The 23,711-nt window shown below is 46.6% G+C and overlaps 1 protein-coding gene across 1 annotated transcript in view; it reads left to right on the forward strand.

Annotated features, from left to right (window-relative positions):
- LOC115460442 (NFX1-type zinc finger-containing protein 1-like) overlaps nt 1-23,711 on the forward strand; it is a 119,001-nt gene that overhangs the window by 89,635 nt on the left and 5,655 nt on the right. The window contains exon 14 of the mRNA XM_030190213.1: nt 14,807-14,917. Within this exon, the coding sequence (XP_030046073.1) occupies nt 14,807-14,917 (111 nt within the window). The remainder of the gene's footprint in view (nt 1-14,806; nt 14,918-23,711) is intronic.

Consider the following 23,711-nt stretch of genomic DNA (forward strand, 5'->3'; position numbering starts at 1 on the left):
AATTCCTCTCTCCCCTGCTCCCATTCATCCATCCATGTCCATCTCCTCTCTCCCCTGCCCTCCCCTCCTCTCCATGTTCAGAGATCTCTTCTCTCCCCCTGCCCTCCCTTCCCTTCCATGTCCAGCAATCTCTTCTCTCCGCCTGCCCTCCCTTCCCCTCCATATCCAGCTATCTCTTCTCTCCCCCTGCCCTCCCCTCCCATCCATGTCCAGCGATTCTCCCTGCCTTCTCTCAGCTTCCCAACAGCCTTCCTTTCCGTTCCTTCCTGCCCCCCCCACGCGTTTAACCCTTTCACTGTCAGTCACAGTGACAGCAGTGAAGAGGACAACACAGTGGGCTTGCCTCCAGCTCCTCCCTTCCCTCAATGCCCCACCCTCGCAGAAACAGGAAATACATCATCGCAGAAGGCAGGACACTGTGTGAGGGAAGGGAGAAGCTGGAGGCGAACCTGCTATGTTGTCCTCTTCACTGCTGTCACTGCGAGTGAAAGTAAAAGAGTTAAACACGCGTTGGAGGGAGGGAGGAAGGAAAGGAGAGGAGGGCTGTTGGTCGGGGAGCTCAGGGCGGGAAGGAGGGACTGTCGGTGAGCTGCCTACTGCCGGCCCTGCGTTTGGGGGGGGGGAGCAATGCCCCCCTCACCCCCCCCAAAACTACACCCATGAGTACTTTGTTTCAGCCAAAGGCCTGCTTCAGGAGTCTTTTTTCTGAAGAATGAAACCATCCAGTGGTCAATGTGCCAAGTAATTCAGTCAATTATTTTGGAAATACAACTGCGTTTTCCTGCTCATTAACAAAAGATCTTTTTCAAGACCCCCTTTTTAAATACTCCTTGGCACATTGACCATTAGAAGGCTTCATTCTTCAGATGAAATACAAAGACTCCTGAGGCAGGCCTTTGGCTGAAACAGTATTGTGTTGAGTCTTCTATCAAATAAATATTGTTTCACTGAGTAATTGAAGTTTCCCTGATTTGTCCTTGAAGTGCTTTGGACCACTTCCCACTGTTCCTTTTAATTTGTGTTTTTCATGGGATTTCAGCGTTCCTCTACCATGGTGGTCTTTCTCTGCACCTAAAAGGAGGCCATTCTATAACTGATCACAAGTTAGGTGTCCCGTGCACTAAGCACAACCTCCCTCCCCCGATATTCAGCCAGTGATGGGCAGTACAATTAGCTGCCACCGGCGCTGATCCTGGATATTCAGAACTGGTCATTTACAGTGACCGGCATTGAATATCCGGGGTTTTCTGGCCAGCTCTAACTTAATGAGCTATGCAAATATTCAGTGCTGGCCGGTTTCATATTAGACTAATATCCGTAATACTTTAGCAAGTTTTAAATTATTGAAAAACTCAAAAATACTACGATGGAGTCAGCAGTCCAGCAGCAAGAGGGGTGCTATCCAGTCTTTTGCATTGAGTGTCACATGTATGATTATCTCCCAGTTGGTGAGCGGTTATATGTGTGTGTGCCCAATGCAAAGAGCTCCTAGCTCTCAGAGAACAGGTCCATTCTCTTGAGGCTAGAGTAGCAGACTTGGTGGAGCTTAGGGAGCAGAGAGGTACATAGAGGAGAACTACAAGGATGTTGTAGAGAAGTCCCACCTCCAGTCTGGTAGCCCCTGTGCTACCTTGGAGGAGGGAGGTCTCCTAGAAGGAGAGCATCACCCTGGTGAAGTAGGAAGTACTCCTGTAGCCACGACCTGCCCACCAGAGGATATGTCTCCAAGTTCTGCCCAGGAGGGAAGGATTGGGACAGCTGTTGAAGTTGGTGATTCGATCATTAGGCTTATAGATAGCTGGGTGGCTGGTGGATGTGAGGATTGCCTGGTGACTTGCCTGCCTGGTGCAAAGATGGTGGACCTCACGCGTCACCTAGATAGGATTTTAGATAATTCTGGGGAGGAGCCTGGCTGCTTTGGTACATGTGGGTACCAATGACATAGGAATATGTGGAAGAGAGGTTCTGGAAACCAAATTTAGGCTCTTAGGTAGAAAGTTCAAATCCAGAACCTCTAGGGTTGCATTTTCTGAAGTGCTACCCGTTCCACGTGCAGGGCCCAAGAGACAGGCAGAGTTCCGGATTCTCAATGGTGTAGGGAGAAGGGTTTTAGATTTGTTAGGAACTGGGCAACATTCTGGGGAAGGGGGAGCCTATTCCAAAAGGATGGGCTCCACCTTAACCAGGGTGGGGCCAAGCTGCTGGCATTGGCATTTAAAAAGGAGATAGAGCAACTTTTAAACTAGAAACTGAGGGAAGGCTGACAGTCGCTCAAAAGTGCATGGTTCAGAATAAGGTATCTTTCAAAGATACCACCAAAACAGGGAAGACAGGGTATCCCGATAGTGAGGTTGCAAAAGAGACCATAGTGTAGATCAGGTGTAGATCAGGTGTCTTTAAATAAAAATAAAAATCAGACAACAGATTGCAAATTAATAATGATGTAAATAGGAACAACAAACATAGTTTGAAATGTCTGTATGCGAATGCCAGAAGCCTAAAAATAAGATGGGAGAGTTAGAATATTATTATTATTTGTTACATTTGTATCCCACATTTTCCCACCTTTTTGCAGGCTCAATGTGGCTTACTTATAACCGTTAACGGCGTTAGCCAATTCCGGTCTGAACAAATACGTAGTATGAATGAATACAAAGTGATATTGTGGTAGAATGAGGTACATGTATGGTAGGTACAATTGGGGGGAACTTAGGGAGGGAAAGGGGGTAGAAGAGTCAGGTAATGTCCTTACGGTCTTTGGTTTACATTGTGTCGCAAGTGTCCAGGTATTTTTATGTTGGGTCAGTGGGGTATGCTCTTCTGAACAGGTCTGTCTTTAGTGCTTTCCGGAAATTTAGGTGGTTGAGCGTGGTTTTTACTGCTTTTGGTAATGTGTTCCATAGTTGTGTGCTTAGGTAGGAAAAGCTGGATGCATAGGTGGATTTGTATTTGAGTCCTTTGCTGCTTGGGTAGTGGAAGTTTAGGTATGATTGTGCAGATTTTGTGGTGTTTCTGGATGGCAGGTCGGTAAGGTCTGTCATGTATCCTGGTGCCTCACCGTATATAATTTTATGGACATTTGTACAGATTTTGAAAGTGATACGTTCTTTGATTGGTAGTCACTGCAGTTTGGCGCTGTCAAAACGTGTTTTTCCAAATACAAGCCTGGCTGCTGTGTTTTGGGCGGTCTGAAGTTTCTTTATGATTTGATCCTTGCATCCCGCATAGATTCCATTACAGTAATCTGCATGGCTTAGTACCATTGACTGTACCATGTTATGAAATATTTCCCTCGGGAAGAACGGTTTCAAGCGTTTGAGTTTCCACGTTGAGAAAAACATTTTCTTATGGTGGAATTCGCTTGGGTCTCTAGTGATAGGTTACGGTTGATTGTATCAGTCCATGGTGCGACCACACCTCGAATATTGTGTACAATTCTGGTCACTGCATCTCAAAAAAGATATAGTGTAATTAGAAAAGGTACAGAGAAGGGTGATGAAAAGATAAAGGAGATGGGACGACTTCCCTATGAGGAAAGTCTGAAGCGGCTAGGGCTCTTCAGCTTCGAGAAAATACGGCTGAGGAGAGATATGATAGAGGTCTATAAAATAATGAGTGGAGTGGATTGGGTAGACGTGGATTGTTTGTTTACTCTTTTTCCAAAAATACCAGGACTAGGGGGCATGCGATGAAACTACAAAGTAGTAAATTTAAAACGAATCAGAGAAATTTTTCTTCACTCAATGTGTAATTGAACTCTGGCATTCGTTGCTGGAGAATGTGGTAAAGGTGGTTAGCTTAGTGGGGTTTTAGCAAGGTTTGGACGGCTTCCTAAAGGAAAAGTCCATAGACCATTATTAAAATGACTTAGGGAAATCCACTGCTTATTTCTTGGATAAGCAGCATAAAATGTATTGAACATTATTTGAGATCTTGCCAGGTATTTGTGACCTGGATTGGCCACTGTTGGGAAAAGGATGATACTTTTGGTCTGTCCCAGTGTGGTAATACTTATGTACTTACGTACTTATTTGGGGTGATTTTGCATAATTCACTGTCTCTGATTATATTTTCTATTTGCTGCCAATGTTGCCTAATAAACAGCCTTTCTATATTTTTATAATAACATCTGAGCCTTGTGTCTGTTTCTCTCAGTATAAGGTATCTATAATCTGAGTAAGGATTGTGAGTGAGAATTCCTGATCTAATATCCCAGAGTGCTGTAAATTTATCCTATTTATGCTTCTCACTCACTTACCAGCCTTTCACAAGGCCTGGTAGGCGTGATTTGTCCCCACACCCTCAACAATCTTCTGACAACATAGGTCTTGTTTCCCTGTATTTCAGGGTGGGGGAGAATGTTGTAAAATCTCCTTCATTTGCCTCTTTAGGACAGAGGTCGTGTCGCGTGCCCGCCCATGCGGGACGCGCTCTCGAGGTCCTTTGCATACCTTCAGGCTTCTTCCCCGGGAGCGCGGGGTTTGTGAGTCCTTTAAGGCAAAATCACCCTCCAGGTAGAGAGGAGACAAAACTGGACCGGAACTCCGGACTGGAGTTCTACACCGGAACACTCGGAACTGGAACGCACCGGACAGGTGCGCACTGGAGTGGGGCCCGCTGGACTGGACACACTGGAGTGGCCCCACTGGACAGGAACATACAGGAGTGAAACCCGCTGGACTGGAACACACTGGAACGGAACTGGAACATCCTGGACCTAGACTTCACCTACACTTGACTGCCTCCCCCTCGGGTTGAGCCCTCAGGTTCTGGCAGCCGGTAGGACTTACAGGAACAACAGGAAGGAAGGTCCAGGGGTGCCCCCTGGCACCTAGGCGAAGGCAAGGCAGAGAAAGTCCGTGTTCCGGCAGCAGGCAGAACAAGCAATGGTCAGGACAAGGAACAAGACTACGGCTGGAGCCTCAGTATCAAGGAGAACTGGCAACAGGTAGAACAAGGGCAGAAGCTCCAGAAGCAAAAGAAACACACACGGAAACCCAGCAGGCTAAACACAAGAAGACATAGTCAACTGTACAAGCTAGTAGGAAAGCTATACCCAGGCAACCAGACATACACAGGAACATACACAGAGCAAAAACTCAGGAGACTTAGAAAAGCTATACACCAGCTAACAATAAAGCTGTGCCCAAGCTAACAAGTCAAACACTGGAAACAGACACAGAGCAAACTCAGAAGACTTCGTAAAGCTACACACCAGCTAACAACAAAGCTGTGCCCAAGCTAACAAGTCATGCCCTGGAAACATACACAGAACAAACTCAGGAGACTTAGTAAAGCTATACACCAGCTAACCACAAAGCTGTGCCCAAGCTAACAAGTCCTACACCGGAAACAAACCCAGAGAACTAGCAGAGCTAGGCACAGGCTACAAACCAGACGGAGCTAAGCTGGCTAATCTAACACTAGGAACAAACACAGAGAGCTAGCAGAGCTAGACACAGAAGGGTAGGAAACCCATAGAGCAAAAAACACAGAAGGGCTGAAACCCTACAGAGCTATACACACAGAAGGGCTGGAAACCCACAAGCGATAAACACAGAAGGGCTAAAACCCTACAGAGCTATAAACACAGAAGGGCTGGAAACCCACAAGCGATAAACACAGAAGGGCTGAAACCCTACAGAGCTATAAACACAGAAGGGCTGGAAACCCATAAGCGATAAACACAGAAGGGCTGAAAACCCACAGAACAAAAGACAAGGAAAGCAAATGGTGCTAACAGCACACTAACCTCGGGACCTAAGGCACTGCAGAGGAAATGGCAATGCAAAGGCCAGGAGTGTAGTCTTCAGGTGACTAATAAAGCCCATCAACACCAGAGCCACAGGTGCAGCAATCACCTTGCAACCAAACAGAGGCTTGACACTCAGAGCAGGCATCCCATAGAAAGTAACAGCGGGAGCCATCTTGGATACTGGCAGAGACGAAGAGGCGGCAGCCATCTTGGAAGAGGCATAGCCCACACAGGTGAGGTTCAGTAGGGCAATCAGCACACAGAGCCAGAGAGAAACTAAGACAGAGACAGAGACAAGCAGAAGCCAGCACAGCCACTGACTCCCTGAAACAGGGTAAGTATGAGGGTAGTCACGGCCATAGTCGTGACAGTACCTCCCCCTCAAGACCCCCCTCCCGGTCCCCACAGGGGATTCAGGTGTCCAAGGGTAAGTGTGGTGAAACCTCCTGATGGGCTTCAACACACCAACATGAATCACTGGACTGGCAGTAGCAAGCACAACTGGAACTTGAAAAGAGGAGTGGCCCTTGAAACCAGGAAGTCTTTTTGGGCAACTACTATGCCGGCTTAGAGTCTGTGATGCAGCATCTTGGCTGGAACTGGAACTCGGAGCAGGCTCCGCATCTTGGCTGGAACTGGAACTTGGAGCAGGCTCAGCATCTTGGCTGGAACTGGAACTTGGAGCAGGTGTAGCATCTTGGCTGGAACTGGAACTCGGAGCAGGCTCAGCATCTTGGCTGGAACTGGAACTCGGAGCAGGCTCAGCATCTTGGCTGGAACTGGAACTCGGAGCAGGCTCAGCATCTTGGCTGGAACTGGAACTCGGAGCAGGCTCAGCATCTTGGCTGGAACTGGAACTCGGAGCAGGCTCAGCATCTTGGCTGGAACTGGAACTTGGAGCAGGTGCAGCATCTTGGCTGGAACTGGAACTCGGAGCAGGCTCAGCATCTTGGCTGGAACCGGAACTTGGAGCAGGTGCAGCATCTTGGCTGGAACTGGAACTCGGAGCAGGCTCAGCACCTTGGCTGGAACTGGAACTCGGAGGAGATTCAGCTGCAAGGCTGGGCGCCCCCCTCTGGCCGGACTGGGGCGTCTCTCTAACATTAGCTTCAGGCAGCGTCTGCCGAGCAGGGTTCAAGAGGAGACGGCCCTGAGATCCCCAGAGCATGCTAGCAGGCTGAAATGCAGAAAATGGGTTTCTCCGGGCCCCAAGCCGTTGAACACATCTTCTCTCAGCTATTGCTTCGGACTGAACAGGAGCTGAACCGGGACTGGGACCCGGACTTGAATCAGAGTCTTGACTGGAGCGGGAACTCTGGACAGGAGCTGAACCGGGACCGGGACCCGGACTGGTATCAGAGGCTTGACTGGCACAGGAACTCGAGGTGCCCTCTGCCTCCTGGCAGGGATGGAACTTTAACTGAGGCTTGGCAGAAAACACCCTTTGGACAGGGATCGGAGGCTCGATCTGAAGCGCCACTCGAACTGGCCTTCGGAGCGTGATTGGAGGTGCCCTCTGGACTGGAAGCGGAGGTGCCACCTGAACCACCCTGTGGACTGGCATCGGAGGCTTGGTTAGAAGCCCCCCTCGAACTGGACTTAGTGGCTTGACTGGACGGGTCACTTGAACAAGAACCGGAGACTTGACCCGAAGCGCCACTTGCAAAGGAATCTGAGGCTCCATCGAAGGCTTCCCTCGGACTGGACTGGGAGACTTCAAAGGGCGTGCTACTTGAACGAGGACTGGAGGCTCGACCTGGAGCGCCACTTGCATAGGAATCTGAGGCTCCGTCAGAAGCACCCCACGGACTGGACTCAGAGGTTTCAAAGGGCTTGCCACTTGAAGGAGGACAGGAGGCTCGGTCAGCTGTGCCACTCGAACAGGAATCGGAGGTTCAATTTGCAGCGTCCCTCGGACTGGACTCAGAGGCTTGACTGGGAGCGCTACCTGAACTGGAATCGGAGGCTCAGTATGAAGCACCCCCTGGACTGGATTCAGGGACCTAGGTGTCGGCCCTTCTTGGACTGGAATCAGAGGCTTGGTACGCCGTCTCACTTGGCCGGACCTCATGGACCTGCATAGAACCGTCCCTCGGGCTGAACTCAGAAGCTTAGCTGGCTGCACTCGAACAGGATTCGAAGGCTCTGCTTGAAACCCTCCTCGGACTGGACTCAGCGCTGGTGGACTGTAATCCTGAATAGGAACTAACCCGCTATGGTACCGCAGGCTGCTCTGCTGAGGGGGCCTGAGCGGAGGAATTCCCCGGCGTCTTCTTTCGGCCTCAGCCTCCGGAGTATCCCGCAGAGCTGGCTCCTCCAGAAGTCTGAGGCGGTAATCCCAGAGCGAGATAGCAGGATTCATGTCAGAAACTGGGCTATGGTGGACCAGACGCCACCAGAGACGCTTTCTTTCAGCTGCTGCTTCAGGAGTATCCTTCAGGGCAGGATCAGACAAAAGTATTTCCCGGTAATCATGGAGCGTCAAAACAGGGTTCAGAGAAAAAATTGGGTTGTAGAAATCCACACCATAATCAGGAACTGCACTGGTGCTGGACCCTGGATTGTCCACAGGGAACGAAGCTGTGGACAGGTAGCCAACCTGGACGGCTGATCTTGCCGGACTCATGGCCTTTGCATTCTGTCGCGTGCCCGCCCATGCGGGACGCGCTCTCGAGGTCCTTTGCATACCTTCAGGCTTCTTCCCCGGGAGCGCGGGGTTTGTGAGTCCTTTAAGGCAAAATCACCCTCCAGGTAGAGAGGAGACAAAACTGGACCGGAACTCCGGACTGGAGTTCTACACCGGAACACTCGGAACTGGAACGCACCGGACAGGTGCGCACTGGAGTGGGGCCCGCTGGACTGGACACACTGGAGTGGCCCCACTGGACAGGAACATACAGGAGTGAAACCCGCTGGACTGGAACACACTGGAACGGAACTGGAACATCCTGGACCTAGACTTCACCTACACTTGACTGCCTCCCCTCGGGTTGAGCCCTCAGGTTCTGGCAGCCGGTAGGACTTACAGGAACAACAGGAAGGAAGGTCCAGGGGTGCCCCCTGGCACCTAGGCGAAGGCAAGGCAGAGAAAGTCCGTGTTCCGGCAGCAGGCAGAACAAGCAATGGTCAGGACAAGGAACAAGACTACGGCTGGAGCCTCAGTATCAAGGAGAACTGGCAACAGGTAGAACAAGGGCAGAAGCTCCAGAAGCAAAAGAAACACACACGGAAACCCAGCAGGCTAAACACAAGAAGACATAGTCAACTGTACAAGCTAGTAGGAAAGCTATACCCAGGCAACCAGACATACACAGGAACATACACAGAGCAAAAACTCAGGAGACTTAGAAAAGCTATACACCAGCTAACAATAAAGCTGTGCCCAAGCTAACAAGTCAAACACTGGAAACAGACACAGAGCAAACTCAGAAGACTTCGTAAAGCTACACACCAGCTAACAACAAAGCTGTGCCCAAGCTAACAAGTCATGCCCTGGAAACATACACAGAACAAACTCAGGAGACTTAGTAAAGCTATACACCAGCTAACCACAAAGCTGTGCCCAAGCTAACAAGTCCTACACCGGAAACAAACCCAGAGAACTAGCAGAGCTAGGCACAGGCTACAAACCAGACGGAGCTAAGCTGGCTAATCTAACACTAGGAACAAACACAGAGAGCTAGCAGAGCTAGACACAGAAGGGTAGGAAACCCATAGAGCAAAAAACACAGAAGGGCTGAAACCCTACAGAGCTATACACACAGAAGGGCTGGAAACCCACAAGCGATAAACACAGAAGGGCTAAAACCCTACAGAGCTATAAACACAGAAGGGCTGGAAACCCACAAGCGATAAACACAGAAGGGCTGAAACCCTACAGAGCTATAAACACAGAAGGGCTGGAAACCCATAAGCGATAAACACAGAAGGGCTGAAAACCCACAGAACAAAAGACAAGGAAAGCAAATGGTGCTAACAGCACACTAACCTCGGGACCTAAGGCACTGCAGAGGAAATGGCAATGCAAAGGCCAGGAGTGTAGTCTTCAGGTGACTAATAAAGCCCATCAACACCAGAGCCACAGGTGCAGCAATCACCTTGCAACCAAACAGAGGCTTGACACTCAGAGCAGGCATCCCATAGAAAGTAACAGCGGGAGCCATCTTGGATACTGGCAGAGACGAAGAGGCGGCAGCCATCTTGGAAGAGGCATAGCCCACACAGGTGAGGTTCAGTAGGGCAATCAGCACACAGAGCCAGAGAGAAACTAAGACAGAGACAGAGACAAGCAGAAGCCAGCACAGCCACTGACTCCCTGAAACAGGGTAAGTATGAGGGTAGTCACGGCCATAGTCGTGACAGGTCGCTCCCACACTCCCAGCAGACGTATCTTTAATCGATCTTTGGAAGAAAGTTTCCCCAGACTGACTCTTTATGCTTAGGATTTATGGATATGTTGCTTCTTTCTGAAAGGTTACAGTAAATAAATTGGGGGAGTATGAAACTAGGACTGGACACATTGAAATGACTGTTTATAAACTGGAATCTGAATCAATGGCTCAGCAACCTTCTGGGGTTGCCATTGGTATTAATGACGGTCTATTGTTAGATCATTGATCTGAGAATATGGAGATTTTAATGAGAGCTAGAAACCTTTGGCTCCTTAATTTTCCTAAAACATATTTATTATCCCCCATGGAATTGCTTAAGAAATTTCAGTTCTATAATGTGGATATTACTGGTTCTAATGCTATGAGGATGTCTTTTGATATCTTTTGACACTCTCTTTTTTATGTTAAAGTTACAATCTTCAAAGTGACAATTTAGATAGTATAACACAATAGTCATCAAGCAAGCATTAACTCCAATCAACTTACCCCTCTGTTTACTAAGCTGCACTAGCGCTGACACAGTTCATTCACTTTGAATGGTCTGTGTTGGCATTGCTGCACGGCTTAGTAAACAGGGGGTTAATGTTTTCTTTAATTGTTCTTTCTCCACTCATCAGAAATATAATTCATAAACAATGTGTAAATGCACACACAAAAAAAAATCAAACATTGACTTCCACAATAAACAGTTTTGAAAACACAAAATTCACCATATTGTAACCATATCCTCAATTGACGCTTTATATTTTGGCTTTTCTGGACAATAACATTCCTAACAGAGCAACACTTGTTATTTTTCTTAGAGAATCTGATAAGTTGAATGTAAGAATTATTTTTCTTAGGAAAGAATTTTTTTTTTGTGGCCAGAAAACATTTGTTTCAAAATGTAGCTAAAGTTACTCAGATTCAGTGCAAGACTTTGCTGTAGCTGAAACTTCAGGTCTTAGTCGCTTTCTCTTCGATTCCCATTAGCCCCCAGATTCTATATCTCACGCCAAGATTTCCGCATGGAAATCTAAGTGTATTCCATAACAATGCGCATAATCTAATTGATTAAAAAGCCAATCAGCACAGTTAATTGGATGGTAATGCTTGCAGATCTGAACCCCCCTTCTGACCTCCCCTAGCTCCTGCAGACATAACCAACAACCACCCCCCTCCTCCCACTGACAGCCTTGATCACCTGCTGTTTGCCTGGCACCCCCAATTGCAAACTGAACGTCCATCCAAAAACCCTTCCCTTGGATGAAGCCCTGCCTCCCCAACAGAAGACCAGCCCCACTCTGAGCCCTATCCTCCCCCAACCCCCTGAGACTTAGTCAGTGCTGCCAATCAAAGTAGTGCCAATGAACTCTAGAGGTAGTTCCACAGTACTGTGAGACTAACACTAGGTATAATTTTGGATGACAGCACCAACCAGGATGGTAGCAGAAGAGGATTGCTACTTCCTGGGACCCCTGAATCACCAAGGCTGACCCTCAACTAAGTCCCCGGGGGGGGGGGGGGTCAGAAGTTGGGGAAGGGTAGGGCTTGGAGGGGGATGCACTCTTCTGTCAGGGAAGGGGCTTCATATGGGCAGGAGGGCCAGGGTTTTTGGATTCCAGTTTGGGTTTGCAATCAGGGATGCTAGACTTTCAGTGAAGACAGAGGATGTCTGCTGGGAATAGAAGATGTCAGTGTGTGTGTGTGTGTGTGTGTGTGTGTGTGTGTGTGTGTGTGTGTGTGTGTGTAGGAAAATCAATTATGTCAGTGGGAGGGGGATCAAGAATGTCTGTAGGGAATTGGAGCTGTCAGTGTGTGTGTGGGGGGGGGGGGGGGGGGTCAGGATGTCTGCAGAAACATTGGGCCATCTGCTGGGAATTGGGGTTGTCAGCAGGGGAAGGGGGTTCAGGTTGTGGTGGGGGCAGGGATGTCTTCAGGTGATAGAGAATATCAGTGGGAGGGGAGAGGATGTAATTGGGATAGAGGATGTCAGTGGGGGGGGGATAAAGGATGTCTGCAGGGAATGGAGGATATCAGAGAAGGGACAGAGGATGTCTGCAGGGAACATAGGATTTCTGTGTGGGGGGATAGAGGATGTCAGTGGGGGGATAGAGGATGTCTGCAAGGGATAGTGGATGTCAGTGGGGGAGATAGAGAGGATGATAGCAGGGAATAGAAGATGTCAGTAGGGGGTATAGAGGATGTCTGCAGGGGATAGAGGATGTCAACGGGGGGATAGATATGACAAGGTATTATAGTCCGCCAACTCCCAACAAAGTTGGTTCAAAGCGGGTGCAGAAACATTACAGGTGTCAGTGACTGGTTATGCTATTCTGTTCTGTTCTACTGTTTATATTCCACCTATTTCCATATCGAATTCAAGGCAGACTACATCAAGAGATCTTCATTCAAATGAAGAGAAATTAAAATAAAGATTGCGGCCTCCAATTAATTTTTTAACCACATGGAAAATAAATGAGTTTTTAAGCTTTCCAAAAAAGAAAATAGGAAGAAATATGTTTGATATGAATTGAGATATCATTCCAGATTTTGACACCTTGGTTGGAAAAAGAAAATTCTAACTGAGATTTTAACCGAATATTTTTCATCAAAGGATAACCCAATTCTAATGTAGAGTGAAAACGAAAATTAGAATATTTACAAGGAAACATTAAAAGCTGCATCATCCCACTGCAACGTAAACCATGTAAAACTTTATAAAACAGCATTGCTACTTCAAATTGAATATGTTGTGCTATTCTAGTATTTGATAATGGAATCAGGGTGCCCAAATACACAAGAGACTCTCGCCACACTGCACCTTGGCATCCACAAGGAGGCACCCAATTATAGATTTCACCCCTCTTGTGCCTCCTTTCACTTTCAACACCCCTAAACAACATGTAATCACCAGATGTTATATAACTTTGACTCATCTCCTGCATCCCATCCCTGGTCCCTGAAACTAGCCTACAAATCCCTTCTGTTGAAGATTGCTCACATCCAATTCAGTCTGACAGCCGTGGCCTAGTCAGAAGTGGAGGCATCAAATAGATAAAGGCCTTGTGCATCCAGAAGAGTGTTTGTGCTGTTAAAGAGCTCCCATTGCAGAGGTTTTCACTGTATGTTTGGGTGTATACTCTGGTGGTTCTTCCTCTTCCTCTATCCCGCTGTCAGTGGGTGTACCTCAAGGATCTGTTCTAGGACCTCTCCTTTTCTCCATCTATACTTCCTCTCTTGGTGCTTTGAGTTCATCACACAGCTTTCAGTATCACCTTTACACTGATGACTCCCAGATCTACCTCTCCACACCAGTAATCTCGGCAGAAATCCAGTCCAAGGTATCTGCCTGCCTCTCTGACATTGCTACCTGGATGTTTCACCGCCACCTGAAACTCAATATGTCCAAAACTGAACTCCTTATCTTCCCTCCTATACCAACCTCTCCCCTTCCCCCATTCTCTATTTCTGTCGACAACACGCTCATTCTTCCTGTCTCCTCTGCTCGCAACCTTGGGGTCATCTTCGACTCCTCCCTCTCCTTCTCTGCCCATATTCAACAGATTGCTAAAACCTGTCGTTTCTTCCTTTATAACATCGCCAGAATTCGCCCTTTCCTTTCTGAACATGCTATCAGAACCCTCATCCACACTCTCATCACCTCTCGCTTAGACTACTGCGACTTGCTTCTCTCAGGTCCTCCACTCAGCCATCTCTCTCCTCTTCAATCTGTTCAAAACTCTGCCACACGACTAATATTTCGCCAAAGTCATTATGCCCATATCAGCCCTCTCCTGAAATCACTTCACTGGCTCCCTATCCGTTTCCGTATACAATTCAAGCTCCTCTTGTTGACCTATAAGTGCATTCACTCTGCAGCCCCTCACTACCTCTCCACCCTCATCTCTCCCTACACTCCTTCCCTAGAACTCCATTCACTAGGCAAATCTCTCCTAATTGCACCCTTCTCCTCCATCGCTAATTCCGCTCCTTCTATCTCGCCGCACCTTATGCCTGTAATAGGCTTCCTGAGCAATTACATCTAGCTCCATCCTTGGCTGCCTTCAAATCCGGGCTGAAGGCCTACCTGTTTGATGCTGCTTTCGACTCCTGACTTGTAACTTTTATCTTATCCTTATGTGTCCTTCTGTCTGTCTGTCCTTCCCTTCTCCTTTTTGGTCCTGTCTGTTTGTCCTGATTTAGATTGTAAGCTCTTTTGAGCAGGGACTGTCTTCTTCATGTTCAATTGTAAAGCGCTGCATACGACTGGTAGCGCTATAGAAGTGATTTATAGTAGTAGTAGTGTAATTCAAAAAAGGAACACAATTTTGAAGAATAAAATTTTACTTTAATTTTGTAACGATGCAGCTTAAAAATGGTAAAAGGTCAAAAGAGTGAAATGAAGAGCATGACATGGCAGGGTGCTTTCAGCACTGGTAGTATCTAGGATTGAGGAAGAATCTATTCTCTTCAACAGCATTGACGCCTTAATGCTACCTACATTCTCCTTAACAACTAGAGATACCTTCCCACAAGAATTTACTGCCCCTGAGCTACTTATAATGGTGGCTTCTCCAGATCTTTCTTCTTGCTAAATAAAGTAAGAATTTTTGATGGAATAGGAACACTTTCAGAAAAACACTAACATTTTACCCTTAAATGTGTTATTGTCTTCCAGCTGAGACCAAAGCCTGCAGACTACACCTTGGAGAAGAAGTACCATCTCGGAATCTCTTTGTTTGAACGCATGGTCAATAATAAAATCCCATATGTGCAACTTCAGAATCAGGTAGGTGATGTATCAAGCATCAAACTTAGGAGATACCTGTAGAACTCTGAGCAACACCTCGAATCCAACATAACACAAGAACATAAGAACTGTAATTCTGGGTCAGACCAAAGTCCATCAAGCCCAGTATCCCGTTTCCAACAGTGTCCAATTCAAGTCATAAGTAAGAGAAAGGGAAAGGAAACGGGAAAGGGGATGGGATTTGATATACCACCTTTCTGTGGTTATAATCATCTGGAGACTAAAGGCTTGTCCTATATGTCATCAACTCACTAGTTTAAAACAGGAGCTCAGTAAACTAAAGGAGGAATTTGATGCACTTAAAGCAGCTTCAAAGACTCCACAAAATCAGACTGCACAAAATCAAACCAAATTCACACCACTGCCTCAAAGGATAAAACCACCTAAAAATACAGTGGTGGAAATAAGTATTTGATCCCTTGCTGATTTTGTAAGTTTGCCCACTGACAAAGACATGAGCAGCCCATAATTGAAGGGTAGGTTATTGGTAACAGTGAGAGATAGCACATCACAAATTAAATCCGGAAAATCACATTGTGGAAAGTATATGAATTTATTTGCATTCTGCAGAGGGAAATAAGTATTTGATCCCCCACCAACCAGTAAGAGATCTGGCCCCTACAGACCAGGTAGATGCTCCAAATCAACTCGTTACCTGCATGACAGACAGCTGTCGGCAATGGTCACCTGTATGAAAGACACCTGTCCACAGACTCAGTGAATCAGTCAGACTCTAACCTCTACAAAATGGCCAAGAGCAAGGAGCTGTCTAAGGATGTCAGGGACAAGATCATACACCTGCACAAGGCTGGAATGGGCTACAAAACCATCAGTAAGACGCTGGGCGAGAAGGAGACAACTGTTGGTGCCATAGTAAGAAAATGGAAGAAGTACAAAATGACTGTCAATCGACAAAGATCTGGGGCTCCACGCAAAATCTCACCTCGTGGGGTATCCTTGATCATGAGGAAGGTTAGAAATCAGCCTACAACTACAAGGGGGGAACTTGTCAATGATCTCAAGGCAGCTGGGACCACTGTCACCACAAAAACCATTGGTAACACATTACGACATAACGGATTGCAATCCTGCAGTGCCCGCAAGGTCCCCCTGCTCCGGAAGGCACATGTGACGGCCCGTCTGAAGTTTGCCAGTGAACACCTGGATGATGCCGAGAGTGATTGGGAGAAGGTGCTGTGGTCAGATGAGACAAAAATTGAGCTCTTTGGCATGAACTCAACTCGCCGTGTTTGGAGGAAGAGAAATGCTGCCTATGACCCAAAGAACACCGTCCCCACTGTCAAGCATGGAGGTGGAAATGTTATGTTTTGGGGGTGTTTCTCTGCTAAGGGCACAGGACTACTTCACCGCATCAATGGGAGAATGGATGGGGCCATGTACCGTACAATTCTGAGTGACAACCTCCTTCCCTCCGCCAGGGCCTTAAAAATGGGTCGTGGCTGGGTCTTCCAGCACGACAATGACCCAAAACATACAGCCAAGGCAACAAAGGAGTGGCTCAGGAAGAAGCACATTAGGGTCATGGAGTGGCCTAGCCAGTCACCAGACCTTAATCCCATTGAAAACTTATGGAGGGAGCTGAAGCTGCGAGTTGCCAAGCGACAGCCCAGAACTCTTAATGATTTAGAGATGATCTGCAAAGAGGAGTGGACCAAAATTCCTCCTGACATGTGTGCAAACCTCATCATCAACTACAGAAGACGTCTGACCGCTGTGCTTGCCAACAAGGGTTTTGCCACCAAGTATTAGGTCTTGTTTGCCAGAGGGATTAAATACTTATTTCCCTCTGCAGAATGCAAATAAATTCATATACTTTCCACAATGTGATTTTCCGGATTTAATTTGTGATGTGCTATCTCTCACTGTTACTAATAACCTACCCTTCAATTATGGGCTGCTCATGTCTTTGTCAGTGGGCAAACTTACAAAATCAGCAAGGGATCAAATACTTATTTCCACCACTGTAGATGGTTCACAGTAGGCTCAGGCAGACTTCGTTATGTGACACAGAAGCATCCGCCCTCACAAGTGTTGCCCCTACAGAATTCTTTTGCTCCATTACAGCACTGTGATGTTCCTGAAAATAGAACGGATGCGGAACAAAAAGAAATGAAGGTGGAACAAAAAGATAGGAAGGTACCCAAAGGGATAAGACACCCCCAAATCACTAATGTTGAAACACATACCAGGAAATGTAGATGGAAAGCGATTGTTGCAATCACAGAGACATGGCTAAATGGTTCCCATGAATGGGATGCAAACATACCAGGCTATAATCTATTTAGGAAGGATAGAGAGGGTCGTAAAGGTGGAGGAGTAGCTCTGTATGTGAGAAATGATATCACGGTGACTGAAATGACAGGGACCTGGGGAAAAGAAGAAGCGATATGGATCACCTTAAAAAGAGATGATAGAACCTCTGTCCACATGGGTGTTGTCCACAGACCCCTGACACAACTGGAGGAACTAGATAAGGATCTGATCGCAGACATTCAAAAGTTAGGAAAGAAGAGAGAGGTGCTGTTGCTGGGAGATTTCAATCTGCCGGATGTAGATTGGAAGGTTCCATCGGTGGAATCAGAAAGAAGTAGAGATCGTGGATGCTTTCCAAAATGTTCCGAGGGAATAAATAATTGGAAACGGGAGAGGTTCCGTGGGATTGGAGAACGGCGGATGTGGTCCCTCTTCACAAAAGTGGTGATAGGAAAGAAGCTGGAAACTACAGGCCGGTAAGCCTCATTTCAATTATTGGAAAAGTAATGGAAGCGATGCTGAAGGAAAGGATAGTGAATTTCCTGGAAGCCAATAAGTTGCAAGATCCGAGACAACATGGTTTTACCAAAGGGAAATCGTGCCAAACGAATCTCATTGAATTCTTTGACTGGGTGACTGGAGAATTAAATCAGGGATGTGCTATAGACGTAATCTACCTAGATTTCAGCAAAGCTTTTGACACGGTTCCCCACAGGAGGCTCTTCAACAAACTGGATGGGCTGAAGATAGGACCCGAAGTGGTGAACTGGATTAGGAACTGGTTGACGGACAGACGCCAGAGGGTGGTGGTAAATGGAATTCGCTCGGAGAAGGGAAAGGTGAGTAGTGGAGTGCCTCAGGGATCGGTGCTGGGACCGATTCTGTTCAATATATTTGTGAGTGACATTGCCGAAGGGTTAGAAGGTAAAGTTTGCCTTTTTGCGGACGATACTAAGATTTGTAGCAGAATGGACACCGGGGAGGGAGTGGAAAACATGAAAAAGGATCTGTGGAAACTAGAAGAATGGTCTAAGGTTTGGCAATTAAAATTCAATGCGAAGAAATGCAAAGTGATGCACTTAGGGAATAGAAATCCACGGGAGAAGTATGTGTTAGGCGGGGAGAGTCTGATAGTTACGGACCAGGAGAGGGATCTTGGGGTGATAGTATCTGAGGATCTGAAGGCGACGAAACAGTGTGACAAGGCGGTGGCCGTAGCCAGAAGGTTGCTAGGCTGTATAGAGAGAGGTATGACCAGCAGAAGAAAAGAGGTTTTAATGCCCCTGTATAAGTCGTTGGTGAGGCCCCACCTGGAGTAATGTATTCAGTTTTGGAGGCCGTATCTTGCTAAGGATGTAAAAAGAATTGAAGCGGTGCAAAGAAAAGCTACGAGAATGGTATGGGATTTGCATTACAAGACGTATGAGAAGAGACTTGCGGACCTGAACATGTATAGCCTGGAGGAAAGGAGAAACAGGGGTGATATGATACAGACGTTCAAATATCTGAAAGGTATTAATCCGCAAACGAACCTTTTCCGGAGATGGGAAGGCAGTAGAACTAGAGGGCATGATATGAGATTGAAGGGGGGAAGATTCAGGAAAAATGTCAGGAAGTATTTTTTCACGGAGAGAGTGGTGGATGCTTGGAATGCTGTCCCACGGGAGGTGGTGGAGAGGAAAACGGTAACGGAATTCAAACATGCGTGGGATAAACATAAAGGAATCCTGTTCTGAAAGAATGGATCCTCAGAAGCTTAGCTGAGATTGGGTGTCAGAGCCAGTGGTGGGAGGCCGGGATAGTGCTGGACAGACTTACAGTATACGGTCTGTGCCCTAAAAATGACAGATACAAATCAAGCACAAAAAGTAGCACATATGAGTTTATCTTGTTGGGCAGACTGGATGGACCGTGCAGGTCTTTTTCTGCCGTCATCTACTATGTTACTATGTTTTGCTCAGACAAATGGTGACGGAACCCACGAGGGAGGGAACGATGCTGGATCTGGTGCTCACAAATGGGGATAGCGTGTCAAATGTCCGAGTGGGTGCCCACCTGGGCAGCAGTGACCATCAAACGGTTTGGTTTGATATGACAGCTGTAGTGGAGGGCGACCGCTCAAAACTCAAAGTCCTGGATTTCAAGCGTGCTGACTTTAGTAAAATGGGGGAATACCTGAGGAAGGAGCTGATGGGCTGGGAGGAAGTACAAGAAGTGAGAGGATAGTGGTCCAGGCTGAAAGAAGCTAAAAATAGGGCCACAAACCTTTATGTAAGGAAAGTAAATAAAAGCAAGAGAAAAAGGAAACCGATATGGTTCTCCAAGCAAGTGGCTGAGAAAATAAAGGCTAAAGAGTTGGCGTTCCAGAAATACAGAAAAACTCAAGAAGAGGAACATGGGGAGGAATACCGGATGAAATTGAAAGAAGCCAAGAGAGAGATATGTCTGGCAAAAGCGCAAGCGGAAGAACAAATGGCTAGAAATGTAAGAAGGGGTATGTTAGTGAAAGGAGAATCACTAAAAAGGGAATTGTAAGACTAAAATATACTGCGAACCGCTATGTAGATAGTGATGAAGAAAAAGCAGATGTGCTAAATAGATACTTTTGTTCTGTTTTCACAGAAGAAAATCCTGGAGAAGGACCGCGATGGACTGGAAAAAGTACAAATGAGAATGGAGTGGATAGAGCACTGTTCACGGAAAAGAGTGTGTATGAACAACTTGAAAAGCTAAAGGTGGACAAAGCCATGGGACCGGACGGGATCCACCCCAGGATATTGAGGGAGCTCAGAGAGGTTCTGGCGGGTCCTCTTAAAGACTTGTTTAATAAATCCTTGCAGACGGGCGAGGTTCCAAGGGATTGGAGAACGGCAGATGTGGTCCCTCTTCACAAAGTGGTGATAGGGAAGTAGCTGGAAACTACAGGCCAGTAAGCCTCACTTCGGTTATTGGAAAAGTAATGGAAGCGATGCTGAAGGAAAGGATAGTGAATTTCCTGGAAGCCAATAAGTTGCAAGATCCGAGACAACATGGTTTTACCAAAGGGAAATCGTGCCAAACGAATCTCATTGAATTCTTTGATTGGGTGACAGGAGAATTGAATCAGGGACGAGCTATAGACGTAATCTACTTAGATTTCAGTAAAGCTTTTGACACAGTTCCCCACAGGAGGCTTTTAAATAAACTGGATGGGCTGAAGATAGGACCCAAAGTGGTGAGCTGGATTAGGAACTGGTTGACGGACAGACGCCAGAAGGTGGTAGTTAGTGGAATTCGCTCGGAGGAGGGAAAGGTGAGTAGTGGAGTGCCTCAAGGATCGGTGCTGGGGCCGATTCTGTTCAATATATTTGTGAGTGACATGCAGAAGGGTTAGAAGGTAAAGTTTGCCTATTTGCAGATGATACTAAGATCTGTAACAGAGTGGACACCCCGGAAGGAATGGAAAACATGAAAAAGGATCTGAGGAAGCTAGAAGAATGGTCTAAGGTTTGGCAATTAAAATTCAATGCGAAGAAATGCAAAGTGATGCACTTAGGGAATAGAAATCCACAGGAGACGTATATGTGTTAGGCGGTGAGAGTCTGATAGGTACAGACGGGGAGAGGGATCTTGGGGTGATAGTATCTGAGGATTTGAAGGCGACGAAACAGTGTGACAAGGCGGTGGCCGTAGCTAGAAGGTTGTTAGGCTGTATAGAGAGGGGTGTGACCAGCAGAAGAAAGGGGGTGTTGATGCCCTTGTATAAGTCATTGGTGAGGCCCCACCTAGAGTATTGTATTCAGTTTTGGAGGCCGTATCTTGCGAAGGATGTAAAAAGAATGGAAGCGGTGCAAAGAAAAGCTACAAGAATGGTATGGGATTTGCGTTACAAGACGTATGAGGAGAGACTTGCTGACCTGAACGTGTGTACTCTGGAGGAAAGGAGAAACAGGGGTGATATGATACAAACGTTCAAATATTTGAAAGGTATTAATTCGCAAACGAACCTTTTCCGGAGATGGGAAGGCGGTAGAACGAGAGGACATGAAATGAGATTGAAGGGGGGCAGACTCAAGAAAAATGTCAGGAAGTATTTTTTCACGGAGAGAGTGGTGGATGCTTGGAATGCCCTCCCGCGGGAGATGAAAACGGTAACGGAATTCCAACATGCGTGGGATAAACATAAAGGAATCCTGTTCCGAAGGAATGGATCCTCAGGAGCTTAGCCGAGATTGGGTGGCAGAGCCGGTGGTGGGAGGCGGGGATAATGGTTGGGAGGCGGGGATAGCGCTGGGCAGACTTGTACAGTTTGTGCCAGAGCCGGTGGTGGGAGACGGGGCTGGTGGTTGGGAGGCGGGGATAGCACTGGGCAGACTTATATGGTTTGTGCCAGAGCCGGTGGTGGGAGGCAGGGCTGGTGGTTGGGAGGCGGGGATAGTGCTGGGCAGACTTATACGGTCTGTGCCAGAGCTGGTGGTGGGAGGCGGGGCTGGTGTTTGGGAGGCGGGGATAGTGCTGGGCAGACTTATACGGTCTGTGCCCTGAAAAAGACAGGTACAAATCAAAGTAAGGTATACACAAAAAGTGGCACATATGAGTTTATCTTGTTGGGCAGACTGGATGTAGACTTGGTACTACTCACAATCATGTTTATGTCGCTGCTCATGGCGGTCAGGACATGGGCAAAATGGGATGGGGCATGAGGTGGGATCACAATCTCTTAATTAAAATTGCTCCCGATACCAATTCTTTGGGACAGGGTGGCAAGATGGCGTCCTAGCTAGACCTACAGCGTTCTCTGTGTTAGCGGGTATTTTGGCGATTCAGCTTTTTTTCCTCTAAACTCGATATGCCACACACAAAGAGAAAGGGGACAATAAGGGGGCAACCGCCGCTTCCTTTAACATCGTCTCCTGCCCAGCTAACACTTGATCGGTTTGTAAGGAGCTTGCCTCCCGAACAAGGTTCGGCGTGCCCCGCATTGAGCGACGTCGAGGGCACGGCGCCGACTCAGGGGTTGGATACCACTCTTTCGCCGCCTATGCTGAGACCGCCTCCTTGCCCAGCTGCTTCCAGATCGGAGGAAGCAGACCAGACAGCGTCCGATGTGTCGAGTTTGAGCCTGCTTGGCGGTTCACCCTCTGGAGGGGCGGTTGGAAACATCGAGGATCAGGAAATGCTCAAGGAGGCGTCGATGGAAGCTATTTGGCAAGCAGTCCAGAGGCTGACAGTTGAGGTGGCAAACTCTACTAAGCAAATGTCTACAGTTGTGAGTAAATTGACGGTTATGTCAAATTCCTTAGATAATATAAAGCAAAAACATACTAAACAGATTGGGCAATTAGAAACGGATGTTAACTCCATCAAAAGTGTAATGGACATTCTGGTTAAAGACAAAATAATTTCGGCTCGAAAGTTAGAGCAATTAGAAAACTATAATCGAAGATTAACTTTGAGATTGCTGAATTTTTCTATGTTACCAACTATGACACCTCGTGATTTCCTTAAGAAGTACTTTCTAGAAATATTGAATTTTTCTTCAACAGATATTCCCCCTTGTAGTAGAGTGTATTATTTGCCAAATGTTTCAAAAAAATAGAGATGTCTCTGAGTCAGCGAAGGTTGCTTTGGATATTGATACTCAGAACTTAACTGCTATCTTGGAAGACTCTATGAGAGATATCACAAGAAGAGGATCTTTAATCATGACTTTAGTCTTTGAACAGGATATAAATTTGTTGATGAAACTTTATTTCAAATATTCCTCAAAATTATTCTGTGGCCAGAGAGTGTGGATGTTTCCAGATGTAGCAAAGATCACACAACAAAGGAGGAAACAGTTTTTACTTTTGAGAAACGACGTTAAGGGATTGGGAGCAACATTCATGTTGGCCTATCCCTGCAAATGCCTGATTCGCCTGTCTGGAATAAAATATGTTTTCTTTGATCCACTTCAATTAAAGACGTTTCTGGACTCTAAAAGACCTTCTAGTTGAACGATATGAACAATTCTCAGCAATAGTAGATAGGGATGAAGATCAGGACCAGCCTTAGATGAAAATAAGTTGCTTCTGTGTTACATACTCCTTGAATTGTACTTACAAAACCACTCTCCCCCTCCATATAGTGGTCTGAGGAAGAGTAAATACAAATGTTTCATTAGATTTTCAGATGTATTTTCCTTCAATATAATTTCTCTGTATTACCTTACAAATGATTGTTTGTTTGTATTATTGAAACTATATATATAAATAAATAAATAATAAAAAAATTGCTGCCCTTTGACATTTCCAGACGCCTCTGTTCCTGAACAGGATTCACAGAGACACCTCCTAAGTCATATCCTGATAGGTAAACAGAATGCAGATTTATTAACAGTGTAAAACATAATGCATGAACCCAAACACTGTGTGTGTGCCGAGAGGGGTGATTCAACAACCTCAAACATTTATTCCAACTCTGTACTGAAATGAAAGGAGGATAAAAGATGCTTTCTTTACTCTCACTGCCCAATGATTTA

This window comes from Microcaecilia unicolor, chromosome 1 (assembly GCF_901765095.1).
Source record: "Microcaecilia unicolor chromosome 1, aMicUni1.1, whole genome shotgun sequence".
NCBI lineage: Eukaryota > Metazoa > Chordata > Amphibia > Gymnophiona > Siphonopidae > Microcaecilia > Microcaecilia unicolor.